General features: G+C 35.5%; 1 protein-coding gene across 1 annotated transcript in view; it reads left to right on the plus strand.

Annotated features, from left to right (window-relative positions):
• Positions 1–10,011: 10,011 nt before the first annotated feature.
• The window catches only part of LOC109088223 (cGMP-dependent protein kinase 1), a 171,492-nt gene continuing 164,389 nt past the window's right edge, over positions 10,012–17,114 (plus strand). Inside the window, exon 1 of the mRNA XM_042767208.1 lies at positions 10,012–10,139. Within this exon, the coding sequence (XP_042623142.1) occupies positions 10,133–10,139 (7 nt within the window). The 5' untranslated portion in view covers positions 10,012–10,132. The remainder of the gene's footprint in view (positions 10,140–17,114) is intronic.

A 17,114-nucleotide genomic window follows, 5' to 3' on the forward strand; every position in this document is an offset into this window, starting at 1 on the left:
ACACGGATATGCGGTTCGCTGTATACGCAGACCTTTTTGGAGATCGTATAGGCATTTCTTCCACAGCGATCCGGCATTGTGGGAGAGTGAAACCGATATTTTTTGAAACCGGAATCCCAGAGTGGAGATATTGAAAATGTCGCCTTTGTGCTTTCGGGTGTGCCAGTTGAATCCCTTCTTTTTCTGACTGATTGACGTCAGCAGCTCCCCGCTCCTCGCACCTAGTCAGACACCGCTACGTCACGTAACAGCCACACAAAAACATGAACAAACACGAACTGACTGTCTTTATTAACTTAACATTAACACAGCTGAATAAAGTGTATTGTTCCCTGTTTCGTTTGTATACCACGTAAAGGGTTATGTTCATAGTCCCCGATTCTTCTCCATTTTTAGGGTAGCTCTGTTGGCAGAATTACAGCGCCACATGCTGGTCTGGCAGGTATACGAAATAGTTTTTTGTGTAGGTTTGTTTGTTTCGTGTGGACGCAGATATTGTCCTTGAGACGAGGGGGGAAAAACAGATTGGATATGAAAAGCTCTGGCTTTTGTGTGGACGTACCTTTCAATTGTGGGAACCAAAAACCTGGGAAATAAACAGAGTTTGAGGAATTTTTATAAATGTTAAACAAAAGACCCAAACACATGAAGATTAAATCTTTAAGAGTTCCTGTAACATTTGGAATGTCACTAATGAAAAAGCACATTTGTGCCACTGACAACTGAACGCTTTTGTTAAGACGGTCATATGTTATTTGCTTCAAGTGAAGCTTTACAATCTCACTGTCATGATGGAGAGAAAATCAGTTGCGGTCATATCAGCACAAGTTCGGTCTTTTCAGAACAATACAGATTCCCAATCTAATATTACGTATAGGTTTATATGTGGATAATTGTTGGCTAATAGTCCTTTCAAGGACTGTTTTATTAGAAATTTCTTGCAGGCCTCATCTATCAGCCACAAACTTGTACATAAAATGTTAAGCAGTTTGAACTGTATTTTTAAGCCTTTTAAAACTAATATATAGAGTTCATTAAAACTGCATGATGATCTCAAAGAAATGCACACCAACTGTAAAGCAGAGTAGATTCTTAGTGCCAGTGAGAATCTTTCCATCTTCTCCTCAGCTGGATCTCTAGAGTGGTATTATCTAAAAGCCTCCTTCATCCATCCAGCAATGCCTCATTTTCTTCTGCAACTCATCCCCACTCCACTATCTATGTCTTTTCTTTCACACTTTATGAGCATCTTCAGTTCTCCTTGTGTTAATGTCACAGCCATCTTTCTTTAATGACATGACATGATTTTGCGTTGGCTCATTCCATGCAAAAAATCACCTAGTTTCAACCTAAATTTTATTTGCTTCCTTAATGTTGAGTATAATCAGCTCAGTTGTACAAGTCTTAAAATGACTGAGCTGAACCTCATAACGACTTATAAAAAATTTTAAATTTTCAAAGTTTTTTTAAAAAATCTTTAAAAAAAATTTTTTTTCTTTTACTTGTACATCATTTTTGATATTTTTGGGGGGCATAGTGTCCGGGTAATACAACCTGTCTTGCTATCAAAATTAAGAAAAAAGTTTCATAACAAATAAAAATAAAAATAATTACTGAAAAGAAAACATTACTAGTTTGCCACAATATTACGATTAGAAAATTAAATCTTAATATTAAAATATTTTGACAAATCTGATTTATTGCTTGTAAACCTTTGTTTCCAAATTAGTGTGGAACAGCCACATGCCGAAATTAAAGACCTAAAACAGAATGGCACTCATCAGAAGAAGAACTTTAGCTTTTCTATCGCCATCTGTGGTAATACCTAAAATTGCATGTTACTTACAAGTACAGTAGTTTCCTTCCCCCGCCCACACTTCATTGTCTGGTTTCTCTTCTATTGCCTAAAATGTTTAATTTACACCATTTTTTTTCTTTTTTTCGCAATGTTTGTGAAATGACCCATCACATGTGTTTAAATAGTCCTTGGTGCAGAAGAAATCCACCCAGTTACAGACCAAAATGTTTGACGTTTGTTCAACGCTCGGCTTACTGACTGAGTTCTTCAGTCTTGCTAATGCTTTCATTATAGTGAATGCTTTCATTATATCCAATGTGATATACATATGAGATACAGTGTACAGTGCAGTCAGTGTTCTTTGATTTTAATCAAAGTTCAGAACTCAGTCAGGGAACTGAACTGACAGCTGTATTGATTATAAAAGGAGCGATTTTTATTTGCTCTCTTTATGCAGTTTATTCACAATCATTTTTCATTCTGCTAAAAATAACAATGTGAAGTTAATTGTGTACTCAATGTCTTGATTTATTGTAGCTACCACCACTTCTCTCCACTCTCACACTTATATAGAAGCAGGACATTCTTTTCTGTGTTTACGGACGTGAAGTTTAACGTGTAAACAAATGCAGAAAGCCTGGATTTCCCTCCAAAAACCAACCAGACAGCTCAGACTTGTAGGTTTACTGTAGTGAACAGGGGTAAGATAAGAACCCTGTAAAATTAATCAATTAAAACATTTTACAAGAAAATACTAGTTCAGTCTTTTTACAGAATATCTTCAAAATTTCACTTTTAATTCAGTGTGTGTCATGCTGTTTTTCTTAGTACGGACTATAAATTTCTGGGTGAAAAATCGTTTAAATCCTACACCATTTTTTTTTTTCTACAAGAATTTGACTTTGTTCGGGAAGGTAAAATGTCATGGTGTGACAAAAAATGTAATGGTATTTATAAAAGATATTTAAAATCATAATATTTAAAAAATATAATTAATTTTGTATTTATATTTTGTTTTTTAATTTTAATAATTAAAATGTGTAATTACTTTTTATTTGATAGTTACATTAAATTAAAATCTTTTCTCTATAAACTATTTCAAAACCATATGAACCCGACAAGACTACCAAGACTACATTTCGTGACGAGTTGTAGATTTTTGCTTTTCTTAATCATAGACAGTGTAAATTGTCATTGACCCTTTTTTTTTTTTGGGGGGGGGGGGCAATGCAAACAAAACAAAAACAAAACGATGCTGATTGACTCATTTTTGCAAATTCAATTATTTGTTAAAATTGCCTTTACAATGGGAACCCCCTCTAATTTCTTAATACTGGCTATTAAAAAAAAAAAAAAAAAAGGACATGTATTTTTAATAGGAAATACATCGACATAGGAAGAAATAAAAATAAAACGGCACTCGCCAGGTTGTGCCTAAATTTGCTTGCACAAAACATGCAGCAGACGGTTTGGGTCTGGTTATATATATATATATTAGGGCTGCACGATTAATCGCATGCATTTGTCATGCGTGTCTCATCAGTAAAGCTGGTTCCGTGATTAGACGGTACATATGCGGCACCTGTTTTCAAATGCACCGGGAGTTCATACACAGAGCCGTAGTTCACTGACAAGACTAACGCAATATCGTGTTCATAATCGAATGCGATTAATCTCAATTATGAACAGAATATTGCGTAGCTTGTCAGTGAACTACGGCTCTGTGTATTAACTGCCGCTCCCGTTTGAAAACAGGTGACAGACATTTACCGCTAATCACGGAACCGGCTTTACTGATGAGACACGCATGACAAATGCATGCGATTAATCGTGCAGCCCTAATATTGTGTATATATTATCGCTAATCACGGAACCGGCTTTACTGATGAGACACGCATGACAAATGCATGCGATTAATATGTGTATATATATAGATATATATATGTATATATAGATATGTATATATATATATATATGTATATAGGATATATGTATATAATATATATATATGGTATATATATAGATGTATATATATATTATATATATATATATATATATATATGTGTATATATATATATATATATATATATATATATATATATATATGTATATTTTTTTTTCTTTTCTTTTTTTTTCCTTTTCCTTTTCTTTTTTAACTGGGGATTGTTTGCAGTCTATTTCAATTGCTGTTTGGCTGTTGTTGCAAACAGAAATAGTGTAAGCCATTTTACATCTATTGCAACAACAATTCCATGGAATACTTTTAAAGCACAAATGTTATATAAAGGCTACAATTTATACTTCTTTTGTCCTTAATTGCACTGATGCACAGCACCGACCTTTAAAAACAAATGCTGGAACAACACCTGACATTTGTTTTTCGTGCTTGTTAGAGACACGGTGAACAAATATGAGCCGGATCCAGAGTGTCTTCATATTGTTCTCTCCCACCTCTGGGGCCCCTGTTAAGTTTTTGCAGAATGTACCCATCTTGCTTCCTACCAAAAGAGCATATTTTTCTCCTTTTATGGAAATGGCTCAGTGTGGGTTCTCTGTGTCTGGGCAGACATGAATCTTTGTTAAACACAAAGAGTGGAGAGTGGGCTAAGAAGAGCTGTAAAGAGTGCTGAGAGGAAAGGACTGTTAGGTAGGAGATGGCAACACATACTGCAAGTGTGCCAATCTACACTATCTGCCAGCCTATCTGAAGTTGTTCAGCATGGTTTTTACAAAGCCATGCTCCATCTGGCTTCAAAATCACTTCGGCATTCCACAGAGCGGGCTGCCAGGACACCATAATGATGCCTCAAATATCAAAGACTGATTAAATTGAGGCTCCTGATGCGAGGTGGCATTTTCTACGCTTTTTGCTATGGTAACCCCTTCAGAGCAATACTGTTGCCCATCTCTGAAGACTTTGAAATCTGTCCACCACCTGCTGCTTTGAGCTCAAAGAGAAAGTTTGGTGCATGGATGTTTAGTTTGTTTTAATGAATGTGAGGTTTGATGTTGATCACGGTTTCTGTTTTTATTCTCCCCTTATTTATTTTCATCATTTTGTATTCGGTCAGCACTGTTGATTTCCTCTGGAGTCAGTGTGTAGGCTTCAGTCCACATGGGCTTTTTTTTGGTAAATGACCTTTGGGAACCGAGAAGCTAAAATTAGGCAAACAAGAAGGAACTGCACTCTTGCATGAGAACACTGTTACACCAAAAGATACAGTATCAGTGGCCTTTATTCTTGTGAATATGGCCTGGCCTTTGACCATGATCTGCTAAGCAGAGTACTTGTAAACCATTTTTTGATTAGTGATTTGCTATTCAAAATAGGTCATGATACAAACAGTCTGATATGGAATCGCGTGGGACGCGGAGAGCAGGGTAGGTAATTGTGAGTGAAAGCTTTAATGTCAACATGAAATTAAAAATGACAAGCCCAAATTCCCAATAAAATAAAGTCCTGCCTTCAAAAACAGAGTGAATACTTTAATTAAATGCAAGGATACAATTAACTTTTATTGGTTTTTAGAGATATAACTCCTAAAGGCCATGTACACACTGTGAAGTTTCAGGAGTGCCAACCACATGTTAAATACAAGAGTGAATCCCCAAATTTTCATTTCGTGTTTATGTATGGAACAGAACTCATTTTTTAAACTGTGTATGATTGATACCATGATAATATGATAAGCAGTGTTCTGGCCTCTCGCTCATTTGGGATCCGCTATTTATAACCATAGTAATATTACAGCGACCAAAGGCTTGTCATGTTCTGCAATTTTAACTAAGCCACCATCAACAGTGCCATCGTATTTTGTTAATGTTTAGAAGGCTACTTCACACAGTGCACTCTTTAAGGGTTGTCATGTCCATTTTTTTATCTTTGGGTTTGGGGTGTTTGGGCTCTGCTCATAAAGCAATCCAGTTTATAAAGTTAATAAAAGTAGGCAGGTGCAGGTCACAATATTTTGGTATGTGGCTTATTCCCAAGATAACACATTTGGATTTAAGTTTATTATAGGCTTGTTCTTACTCGTTGTTGTGTTTTTCTATCAAGCTCTTGCAACACTAATGAGTCAAAACACTAATGAGTCAAAATGATTTCTTGCATCACACATACTTAAAAGACATAAATCTCACAAATCACACTTTCACACAAATCAGTTCAGTTCCGTACACACTGTGCAGAATTTCTGTAAATGTGGTGGTCACTACATGAATTTTTCAAGAGTTAATTTGGTTGTAGAATGCGTTTTAATGAGAGCATTATGAGAGTGTTAAGTTTTCATTGCATTTTCTCATTTAAACTTCAGAAGCAAAAGTGCTATTAGGGTTGGTGCAATTAATTTCTGATAAATCTGTTCAAACTGTCCATTTCAGTGAACTGATTCTAAACTCAAAAATCATCGCATCATAACTGAAAAAGGTACAGAATCCCTTTGTGCCTACGTTTGATCTAACTGAATCCTGATTCACTTATAAATATGTCACATTACGGAAGTTAAATAGGTTGCTTTCCTGTGCATACTGTCCTGATATAAAATTAAAATTGAATTGAATGTCTCTGATTTGTTAATGTCATTTAATATCATATTTGAATTGGGAATGGTACCGCATCACACTTAAAGAAAAAATTCATTGACAATTCCAGGACATTATCCGTTACTTTTGCTGACCTTTAACCCTAAAACATAACACAATGCAATGCAAAATTCAAAATATGGATTAAACATCTGCAACCCCAGACCCTCCCCCCCCCCAAAAAAAGGAAAATTGGTTCATATTAACACAGTACCTTATACCGATTTTTACAGACTTTTCATTTTGAGTGATCAAGTCTTACATGTTTTTCTGTTCCCCTGTCCCCGAGTCTTATTTACACCTCTCATTATTGCTGGTCAATGGCTGCCCATGTCTGTGTGGGAATGATAGATTCTCTCAATGTAATGTCTTCATCAAGTATGAAAAGTAGAATGATTGGTTGTTAATCCCTCTTTCAGTGTCAGACAGAAGGAACAGTTGAAGCCATATTTCTCTAGACAATTGCATGATTGGGGCATAAGAAAACAGCACATGAAATGAGTTTATAATCCTGTAAGTGTCCTATTAATTTCAGTCATCAGTGTTCCACTTGGAATTCATATGCATACGAATGATCATGCATTTCTGCTGCTGCCTGAGTTTGGTTTGAACAGTTATTAGCAGTTATGAGTTTTATCAGCTGACCACAGTCAAAGATGATACATATTTGCTTTTTTGTGCATTTGGTCTTTTTCAAGATCAGTAGTTCACTGATTCCTGAGAAATGGGAAAAAAAGTGAAATAAAGAGCATTATTTTAATTTAGGGATGCACGATATTAGATTTTTGATGATATCTAATATGCAGATATTTTTCAAATGGTTTTGGCCATTTGCCGATACTGATTCTGATACCTATATATATCCTTGGATTTGAAACAACACCAAGTACCTCTTGTGCGGAAAAAAAATTTTTTTTTTTTTTTTTTTTTTTTTTTTTTTTAGCTTTGGTTAATTTTGATCAAAAACTTATTTGTTAGAACTAATAAACATTATTAAATTATTAAATTTGTGTTAGCACAATCAGAAACAAAAATAAATAAACAAATAAATAAATAAAGCCAAAATATTGTTAAATTGTGCATTCACTTTAATAAATTAATTTATTAAAATATCACACATTAGTCATTGTTTTTCTGGTGATATTAGTTAACATGACATTTGACAGTAACATGACAAAATTTGGAAAGCTGTCCAAAAATCTCAAACCACTGATTTACATAATATTTTGAGTTAATATTGAGGTTGTGCTGACAAAGAACACTGACTTTGAAATTGCCTAGTTTTTAATGCTTTAAAAAAAAAAAAAAAACCTTTAATAAGTAAAGACAAAAAGTAAGGACATACTGTATATGCAAAACTTATTAGTGCCACAGTTTTTTTAACACTTTTTTGGTTTAATCAACATACAGATTTACTAAACGGTAGTCTTAAGGCCCGTCAACACCAAGAATGATAACTATAACTACATTAAGTCACTATACCAGCAGATGATATTGTCTGTTTATCTTAGCGCAAACTCGTTTGCCACTTAAAAATTCTCAAGCTCATAGCAGGATTGATTCTGATTGGATGTCCACACAAATGTTCAGAAAAAGTAATTCCATTAATATTGTTTCTCTGTGCCTTTATTGTTATAACTGTGGTGTCGACTCTGCTATTATTTTAATACTGAGAAACGATTTTTAGAACTATATCTTATCGTTAGCTTTATAATTATCGTCCTTGGTGTGGACAAGCCTTAACTTTGAATATTCATCTGAGTTAGTGATAATGTAATATCTTAATTTGATATAAATATTTTAAATATTCTAGTGATCATCTCTCCCCAAAATATTGCTTTTCTTTTTTCCCAAGTAAATGGTAGGTGGAATTGCAGTAATTGTTTTGTCTCGTATCTCAAGAATTATTGAGTTATATTTATTGAGAGGTCAGTTTCTTATACAAAAACGCCATTGTTTGTAGTGCTGGTGCCCACATGGATGACGAATCAGAAACTGTGCTGATAGTTAACGTCATTAGTCCAGGCAGATCTACAGATCGTGAGGTCTTATCATCCGCCCATGGGACATTAGTACCCAGCAGGAGTGTGTGGAGTGGTAGTAAGGCAGTGTATCTGAGCAGTCATCTGTCCAACCCATGTCCTCCTCGGGCTCAGTACTCATGCACTCTTGCACAGATGGTCCATTCTTGCCATCATCTCTGCCACACTGCCATTTCTAATCAAACGAGAGAAAAAAAAAAAAAAAAAAAAAAACTATAAGTTTCCACAAGCAGATCTGCTTGTGCTATGATTGAATAATCAAATTTGCCCAGTGCATGATTAAGAAATAGATTTCTGGAATGGAACTTGGAATGGCAGTGGCTCTAGCAAGGCCATCTGACAAGCATTGTCCAGTAAACTGTGATGTTGTCAATGAAATGACTCAATCGTTGTAGAGCCAAGATGCACTCGATATGAAGGAATTCATCCATTGATGTTGTGATGAGGTATTGATTGCATTCATAAACCCAGGTATGGGGATCCTCTCTGATTATTTCAGTGGCTGACACTTTTCTGTGAGTAATCTCACACGCTGTGGTGTTGAATGGAGGTGTCTGGGATTTCAAGCAAAAATTTGAGAACTGTGAGATTTCAGTTCTTTCATAGGAACTCAGTAGATTTGCTTATGGGTTTTCAAAAATTTCTTGATCTGTTTTTGTTTTATAAACTGGGTGGGCGATCTGATGATTTTGCATCATGATTGATCTTGATCTACTTTTCAAGCAAATCTTAGAGACTGTGACCAAATGTGTCCTATTTATGTCTGTATGTAAATATATCCACACATTTTTCAGTTGACAGGGTTTTTAAAGTTATTAACAGAGCATGGATCCTTTGACAGATGCAGACTTCAAAGGTCATGTCCTTTGAAGGCCGCAAAGGTCCAAATACCACAAAAATGTGTCAAAATGCCTGTTGTGGCAGGTATCCATGTAAACCCATTTGGTTATGTTTTAGTTGAATGTAAATAGTTGTGAGAAAATAGGATGTGTGTCAGTATATTAGGTCTGTGAATTAGGTCTTAAAGTGCCAGCTGCCATAGTGAATCTGCTACTGCATGTACCATTAATATGAATCAAACAACAAGAAAAAAAAAAGAAAGAAAATCACTCACTGCTTTTGACCAAATATTTTTTGTAGATTTGATTAAAATCTCTCTTTATTTAATTCATACAGTGTTGCCTTTTTACATCATTTACCTGAAAAAATAAAAATAAATAAATAAAATACAGCACTGTTTTACTTCATTTGTATCTTTGTTCGATTTTATTTATTTGATATATTGCTTCTTATTTGTTTCTTTGTTTTGACTGTTTACTTGTCTTGAATAAGCTTGAGAACTTTTTACTTGCGTGGTTAGGTGTTGGGCTTACTAGGATTTTTATCATAGCTTGCAAAATAGTCTTAAAAATCAACATGAAAAAAGAATCATGATAAGATGGTGGATTGTGATCCTTTCTGACAAAATCGTTATATGATATTTTAGCCATATCATCCACCCCTATTTTTAAATTAAGCAGTTTTTTCATTTAGTCCTTGTTATCCCACAGGTCTAAAGAACTAATCAAAGAGCGCCCTTCTTGACAATGACTTCATGAAGAAACTTGGAGCTGTCTCAGATTCAGGAAATTGTGGACTGCATGTACCCTGTGGAGTATGATAAAGATAGTTGTATCATCAAAGAAGGCGATGTGGGCTCCCTGGTCTATGTATGGAAGGTAGGTCATGTCACAAGTATTCTTGCTGTTTACTTTACTGTGTTTTACAGCTGTAACATATGATATACAGACAGGCCAGTAAACCACAAGAGGCTGTGCATTACAGTGATTTTACCTCTGGTATGGTGTGTTCTTTGGAAAAACCTCTTAACTGTGTAACACACGATGTTGTCTTGCTTTACTTTGGATACTGAAAATTTAATGGCCATAAATAATTTGTATAAGACATGAAACTGCATTTTCATAACTTATGTATTATATATATATTATATATATATATATATATATATAATATATATATAATATATATATATATATATATATTACACACAGTATATATGTATATATGTATCAAGGATGCACGGTAAATATCGGCACAATATTAATGCGCATCTCGTCAGGTAAAGCCGGTTCTGTCTGTAATCAGCGGTAATTCTCTAATGTGCGTACTTTCACGTGGAGAGCAGCATTTACTACACAGAGCCGTTGTTTGTGAAACTCGTGTATTAAATTCAATGCACACAGACTGAAGTAGATTAAGTCTTTGGTTCTTTTAATTGTTTTTTGGCTCACGTTCAACAAAAACCCACCAATTCACTATCTCAACAAATTAGAATATGGTGACATGCCAATCAGACTCAAAACACCTGCAAAGGTTTCCTGAGCCTTCAAAATGGTCTCTCAGTTTGGTTCACTAGGCTACACATTCATGGGGAAGACTGCTGATCTGACAGTTGTCCAGAAGACAATCATTGACACCCTTCATAAGGAAGGTAAGCCACAAACATTCATTGCCAAGAAGCTGGCTGTTCACAGAGTGCTGTATCCAAGCATGTTAACAGAAAGTTGAGTGGAAGGAAAAAGTATGGAAGAAAAGGTGCACAACCAACCGAGAAAACCGCAGCCTTATGAGGATTGTGTGATTCCTCGTTAAGCCAATCCTGAACCACAGACAATGTCAGAGGGTCTTACCTGGGCTAAGGAGAAGAAGATACTGGACTGTTGCCCAGTGGTCCAAAGTCCTCTTTTCAGATGAGAGCAAGTTTTGTATTTAATTTGGAAACCACGGTCCTAGAGTCTGGAGGAAGGGTGGAGAAGCTCATAGCTCAAGTTGCTTGAAGTCCAGTGTTAAGTTTGCACAGTCTGTGATGATTTGGGGTGCAATGTCATCTGCTGGTGTTGGTCCATTGTGTTTTTTTTGAAAACCAAAGTCACTGCACCCGTTTACCAAGAAATTTTGGAGCAGTTCATGCTTCCTTCTGCTGACCAGCTTTTTGAAGATGCTGATTCATTTTCCAGCACCTGCCCACACTGCCAAAAGCACCAAAAGTTGGTTAAATGACCATGTGTGTTGGTGTGCTTGACTGGCCAGCAAACTCACCAGACCTGCACCCCATAGAGAATTTATGGGGTATTGTTAAGAGGGAAAATGAGAAACAAGAGACCAAAAATGCAGCTAAAGGCCACTGTCAAAGAAACCTGGGCTTCCATACCACCTCAGCAGTACCACAAACCGATCACCTCCATCCCACGCCGAACTGAGGCAGTAATTAAAGCAAAAGGAGCCCCTACCAAGTATTGAGTACATGTACAGTAAATGAAAATACTTTCCAGAAGGCCAACAATTCACTAAAATGTTCTTTTTTTTATTTTTTTATTGGACTTATGAAGTATTCTAATTTGTTGAGTAGTGAATTGGTGGATTTTTGTTAAATGTGAGCCAAAAAAGAACCAAAGACTTAAAATACTTCAATCAGTGTGCATTGAATTTATTTTATACACGAGTTTAAACAATTTGAGTTGAATTACTGAAATAAACAAACTTTTCCATGACATGTAAAAAGCGATGCAGAGAAACCATCCGAGACAAGTTTTCCAAAGCCACGAAAAGAATGAAAGAAAAGAGTAAAGATATAAGGTTGCAATACCAATTACATGTTTCAAATAAATGTTACACCATTCTGCTGCTGCTGTTATTTTTTCTTTCACTAAGCGAATATTTAAAGGGTATACAGTACATTAAATGCCAAACAAACATACAACAATAAACCTTTGTTTTTATCAAAAAGTAAATAATGACACCACATAAAATATAAAAAAGTGTAAAAAATTTATACAGTTTAATAAAATAAATGAACACCAATAAAATAACGTAACAAACTGACTCCAATATTTTTTTCCACATCATGCTAAAGTTTCCAGACTATGAGCCATTCACACTTAAAGACTGATATGGAAACAGAATGGTTCTTTTGTATTGCAAACATGCTACTTGACTTTGAACTCTTGCTAATCATTATTCTTTTGTCTATAATATTCTGACCATTGGTGCCCGTCTCACACCTAGATTGCCTACACTTCATAATTTCATCGTTGTTGTGTTTTAGGGGATATGCGCGAGCCTCCGCCGAGTCATGTTTACCATTAATCTACACCCCGCCTCCAGCAGGTGCGGGGGTGTCAGAATGTTTTGAAAAACTGGTATACCATCGCTCAGCCTTTTTCAAATTTCTTTTTTTTTGCCCCAAAACGAAGAACGAAAAATGAACTTCGTTTGAAGAATACCCGGGCCTTTACTTTAAGAGTGTATTGAGATCAGCCAGTTGGTAACACTTCATAATAAGGTCTGAAGTTCTGGAGAGGAAAAAACCTTCTGATACTAAAATTTCTAGATGATATATCAGCAGTTTATAGCTACAGTTTTGGGCTTTAGTTCTGCTCTGTGTAGATAGGTAATTACCACTTGGATGTAAATGTAAATGGCCCTCTTTATGTAAATTCAATTTTATGATGACAAAATTTGTAATAGTTCTCAGAGGCACCCTACTTCATTTTTTTTACAATTTGTTAATTGATGACTCTTATGAAAGGAAATGTTTCCAACTCACAAATCAATTTATTTTTCAGTAGAGAACAGCAGTGTAAACCCCAGCACAGTTTCACACACCAAACGAGAATATGTTCAGTTATACATTTGGTTGTTGTCACTCTAGTTTTATAACCAATCAACATGAGAAAAAAAAAACATTTAGCTCTTTAAAAAAGGGCTGATGCTGTTTGAACGTTGGCTTAGAACTGAACTCGAAGAATATAACCGTGGTCTTATTGAATGCACTCACCATCCATTTAACTTTTTCATCTCCAGGCGGCCGGGTTTGACTGGGTGAGTTTTATGGTCAACTTGGATCTTTTTCACAGACATATAACATAGATCTCTTTCTTCTTTTATCATGTTTTAAGTCATTGTGTGGTCTGTCTTACACCAAGGTTGTGTTGCAGTGCTGTACGGTCTCTTTTAATGCCCGTTTTTGATGTAAAATCTCCTCTCATTTTGTTTGCTACCTGCCAACAAAAGTCCTTTTAGACGTATTCACAGCTTTTTTTTAAGCCATCAGCCATCCCACGTATTTGGGTTTTAGACACAAACAGGGTTTTTCTGAATGCCCAGCCCCCTCGGTGCACACAGTGGTCTCTTGAAGCATTTAAAAGTTTCACTTATAGCCTGTCTGAAAAAATAGTCTTTAGTTGAATTGTGAAGTGCAAAAAAAAAATATATATTATTTTTTTTTTCTTGGTGTCGCTTCTTGCTGAAATTGGTCTCTAGTTTGCCCTTTAAAAATATAAATTGTTAATAAGATGGTTTCTCGTCTTAAAGAACTTCTAGTCTTGAGCTGAATTCAGAGTGTCTGCATGGAAAGTTTCCATGGATTTTAAAGGTTCTTCATGGAACCATAAATGCCAAAATAAAGAATCTTTATTTTTAGGAGGTGTAAAACAAAATCAAACTAATTTTAGAAGTATAGCTATATAGTGTGGGAGCACAGTTTTGCTTAATGCTAGGGTCATTGGATATGTTGCAAGAGAAAGATTGCTTCCAAAACGTTTTCATACACATTGAAAAGTCATCATTGTGCACTGTTAGGGTTTTTTGGTTTTTCACAAAAACCCAGAAGTGCCTGGAGTAGAAATATTGCATGAATGGCTATGAATAGGCATTCAAGTGAGGCAGATGTACCATTCTGGTTAAGTAGTGCACACTCACGGTGGTTGTTTTTTCAACAGCACTGCACCCATGAACCAGTTTTGCCTCTCCAAACAAACCCCTACCAGTCACAACAGGAGGCATGCTCTTTACCTCCAAACCTTTCAGTTCTGCTCTCAGTAATGTACACTTGGCAGGTGGCTCACCTCCTCCTGGTGTATTGTTGTAGCTGTAGAATATGTTTCGGTAGTTGGCCTCTAGCAAAACGAGATGCTAGAGATTGCTATTTGCTTTAATTTATTCACTAGCCTTTGTGTCCGCCCTTCATTTGATTCCAACCCCCTAAGACTTACTGTGGTCCTCTTCATGAATGTATTTAGTAAGCATTTTTGGCAATTATGTCGTACGCCCTAATGTGAATGTGTAATATTAAAGTACATAAATAGTTCAAGCCAAGAAAAGCAAATTGCTGAAAATTCACTCAACCACCCTCCAGAACCTTCCTAATGGTAGATGAATTTGTTTCTCTATCAGAACAGATTATGAGAAATGTAGAAATGTAGCATTTACCATTACTTGTGCTCACCAATGGATCCTGCAGTGCGACGTGAATGGTAATGAGCCGTCCTCTACACATAAATATATTCCACGTGAAAAAAAGGTTGTCTTATGCTGAATAAGAAATAATTTTCAGTTTACAAGCAAAAACCAGTCCATAAAACAGTTCATAAACAAATATGTAGGTGAGTTGATCTGAGGAGGGCAACAGGGGATGGACTTTTTTGTCACCGGAGGAAGACCGTTTATCTGTACGTGAATTTACGGACATCTTTGTACTTTGGCTATGAAGTCACGTTATTGAAAATTAAAATGCCTTGATTCAATTGTTTCTACTAAAAACACAGTTTTTTTGCTTTCACAGATGTAACTGATTAACTGGAGTCATGTGAATTACTTGTGGATTAGTTGTGATGTTTTTATTAGCTGTTTGGACTCTCAAGTCTGACGGCACCCATTCACTGTAGAGATTCCATTGGTGAACAAGTGAAATAATGGCTGCATTTCCCCAAATCTAATTTGATGAAAAAAAAAAAATACTGTTTCTTAATATGCTAAATTAATTTCAGACAGATCACCTTTGGTGCACAGCAGTCTGAATTTGAAAGCAATTAAATACTTTGAAGGCAACAGGTCAACCGATTTGCTGGGAGGCAGAAGGAATTAAGGTTAGGAACATATTAATCGGACAGACTCTGTTAAGGATAGATAACACATTACAGATTCCTTGATAACTCAGCTACATTTTCTAAGAATATAGAAGCAGAATTTATCTCTACTGTCTGACAGAACGTTACTTGATATTTAGGGGTAAGGCATGACCCTTTTCCTGGTGTTGGTTAGGATTTGATAGTTGCATCCAGACAGAAACGTATATTCACAAGTTTTAAGTAATTGTTACTCTGGTAAAAAAAAAAAAAAATGGCTTTGAAATAATTTTCACTCAGAAAATGCTGTAGTAAATTCACAAATAATAACCAAAAGAATAATGGCAAGTAATATATTGAATTAAACATGAAATTTAGAAATAGAAAAACTGAAGTAGTAAGTTTTTTTTTGTTTTTTCTTGTAAACTCCTCCCTCCCTACAATCCAATAATTGTTTTTTTTTTTTTTTTTTTTTTTTTTTTATTTATTGTGTTCATGTAAGAGACTGTGAATACTTAAAATTACTTATAAAGAAATAAAATATAATGTTGCATTTAAGGCCAAACAGAACATTGGTGGAGTATCTTTTCTTTAAGTTTTGTACCAAGTGATGGGCCTTTGAAACCCTGATTTAATAAACTGATTTGTAGTTTTGTTAGATCCACTTCTATTAGTGGCTTTGCCACAGATCTCAGATTGTTGCAGAAATTTCCCATCAAAGTGATGTGAAAAATGAGCGAAAATCAATAGCAATTTTAGTAAACTAACAACCAAAACTCACCCCCACATTGTTTTTTAGAAGAAGGAGAGTGTTTGGTTTTCAGCTTATCTTTGGGTCGTAATTTGCGGTTTCATGCATCAATGCTAAAGTTTAGTTAGGAATTCATGAAGTCGAGCCAATGAGTGAGTAGTGCTGGAATTATAAAACATGTTTCAGGATGACCATCAGTGACATAAAATAATGACCAAATTTTGTGCAAGACTTCCTTTCCTGCTTACGTATGAATATGAGCACATTGGCAAGAGACCCACTACATTTACAGCAAACAAGCGTGATTCCAAACAGAAAAAAAGCCTCCCCTTATGCCCTCTGAAGACGGCAGAAGCGATTGATGAAAACTGAGCTATACTTAGCCATGTGAGATCCTGAACACTGAGAACATGCTTGTTACATTTACTTTTGAAAGACACAGATGCAAGGGATCTCTTTGCTTCTAGAAAACAGCAAGTAACAATTTCTCCAGCCTTCCGCCAAACTGCCCACAAACTGTCCCTGCATGCCGATGGTTGCGTAGCAACTCCAGTGACATGCTCACATCCGGGGTATTTTATTCACATCCGCATTAATAGACTGTGCCCCACAAAACCAGCATGCGGATATTGCGTAAGATTGTCTGAAGTTTCAGTCATGTGGAGCAAAATTTTCTTTGAAAACATGTTAGTCAATCCGGACAATCTTGACTTTTCGTTAATGTGACCAGAATCCAATTCCAGGTTCTGATTTGAAAAAGCCTAAAGTGGCTCATTTATTCATTTTATTTATTGTCTCTAATTATTTTTTGTATAGTTCTTTACGTTAATTGTATTGTAAGCGCAATAGTTTCACTCAAAAAATGGAAATTCGCTCATTATGATTCACCTTTCATGTTGTTTAAAAACTACTCCTGCTGGTCTTTTTCTTACATGGAATGCTATTAAAAAAAAAGGTTTTAGTGAATAATAATAAACTGACGTTAATTTCGAGGTCGGGTTTCACAGACAAAAAATCATACTTTTTAAGGGTTTCTG

Source organism: Cyprinus carpio, chromosome A12 (genome assembly GCF_018340385.1).
Source record: "Cyprinus carpio isolate SPL01 chromosome A12, ASM1834038v1, whole genome shotgun sequence".
NCBI lineage: Eukaryota > Metazoa > Chordata > Actinopteri > Cypriniformes > Cyprinidae > Cyprinus > Cyprinus carpio.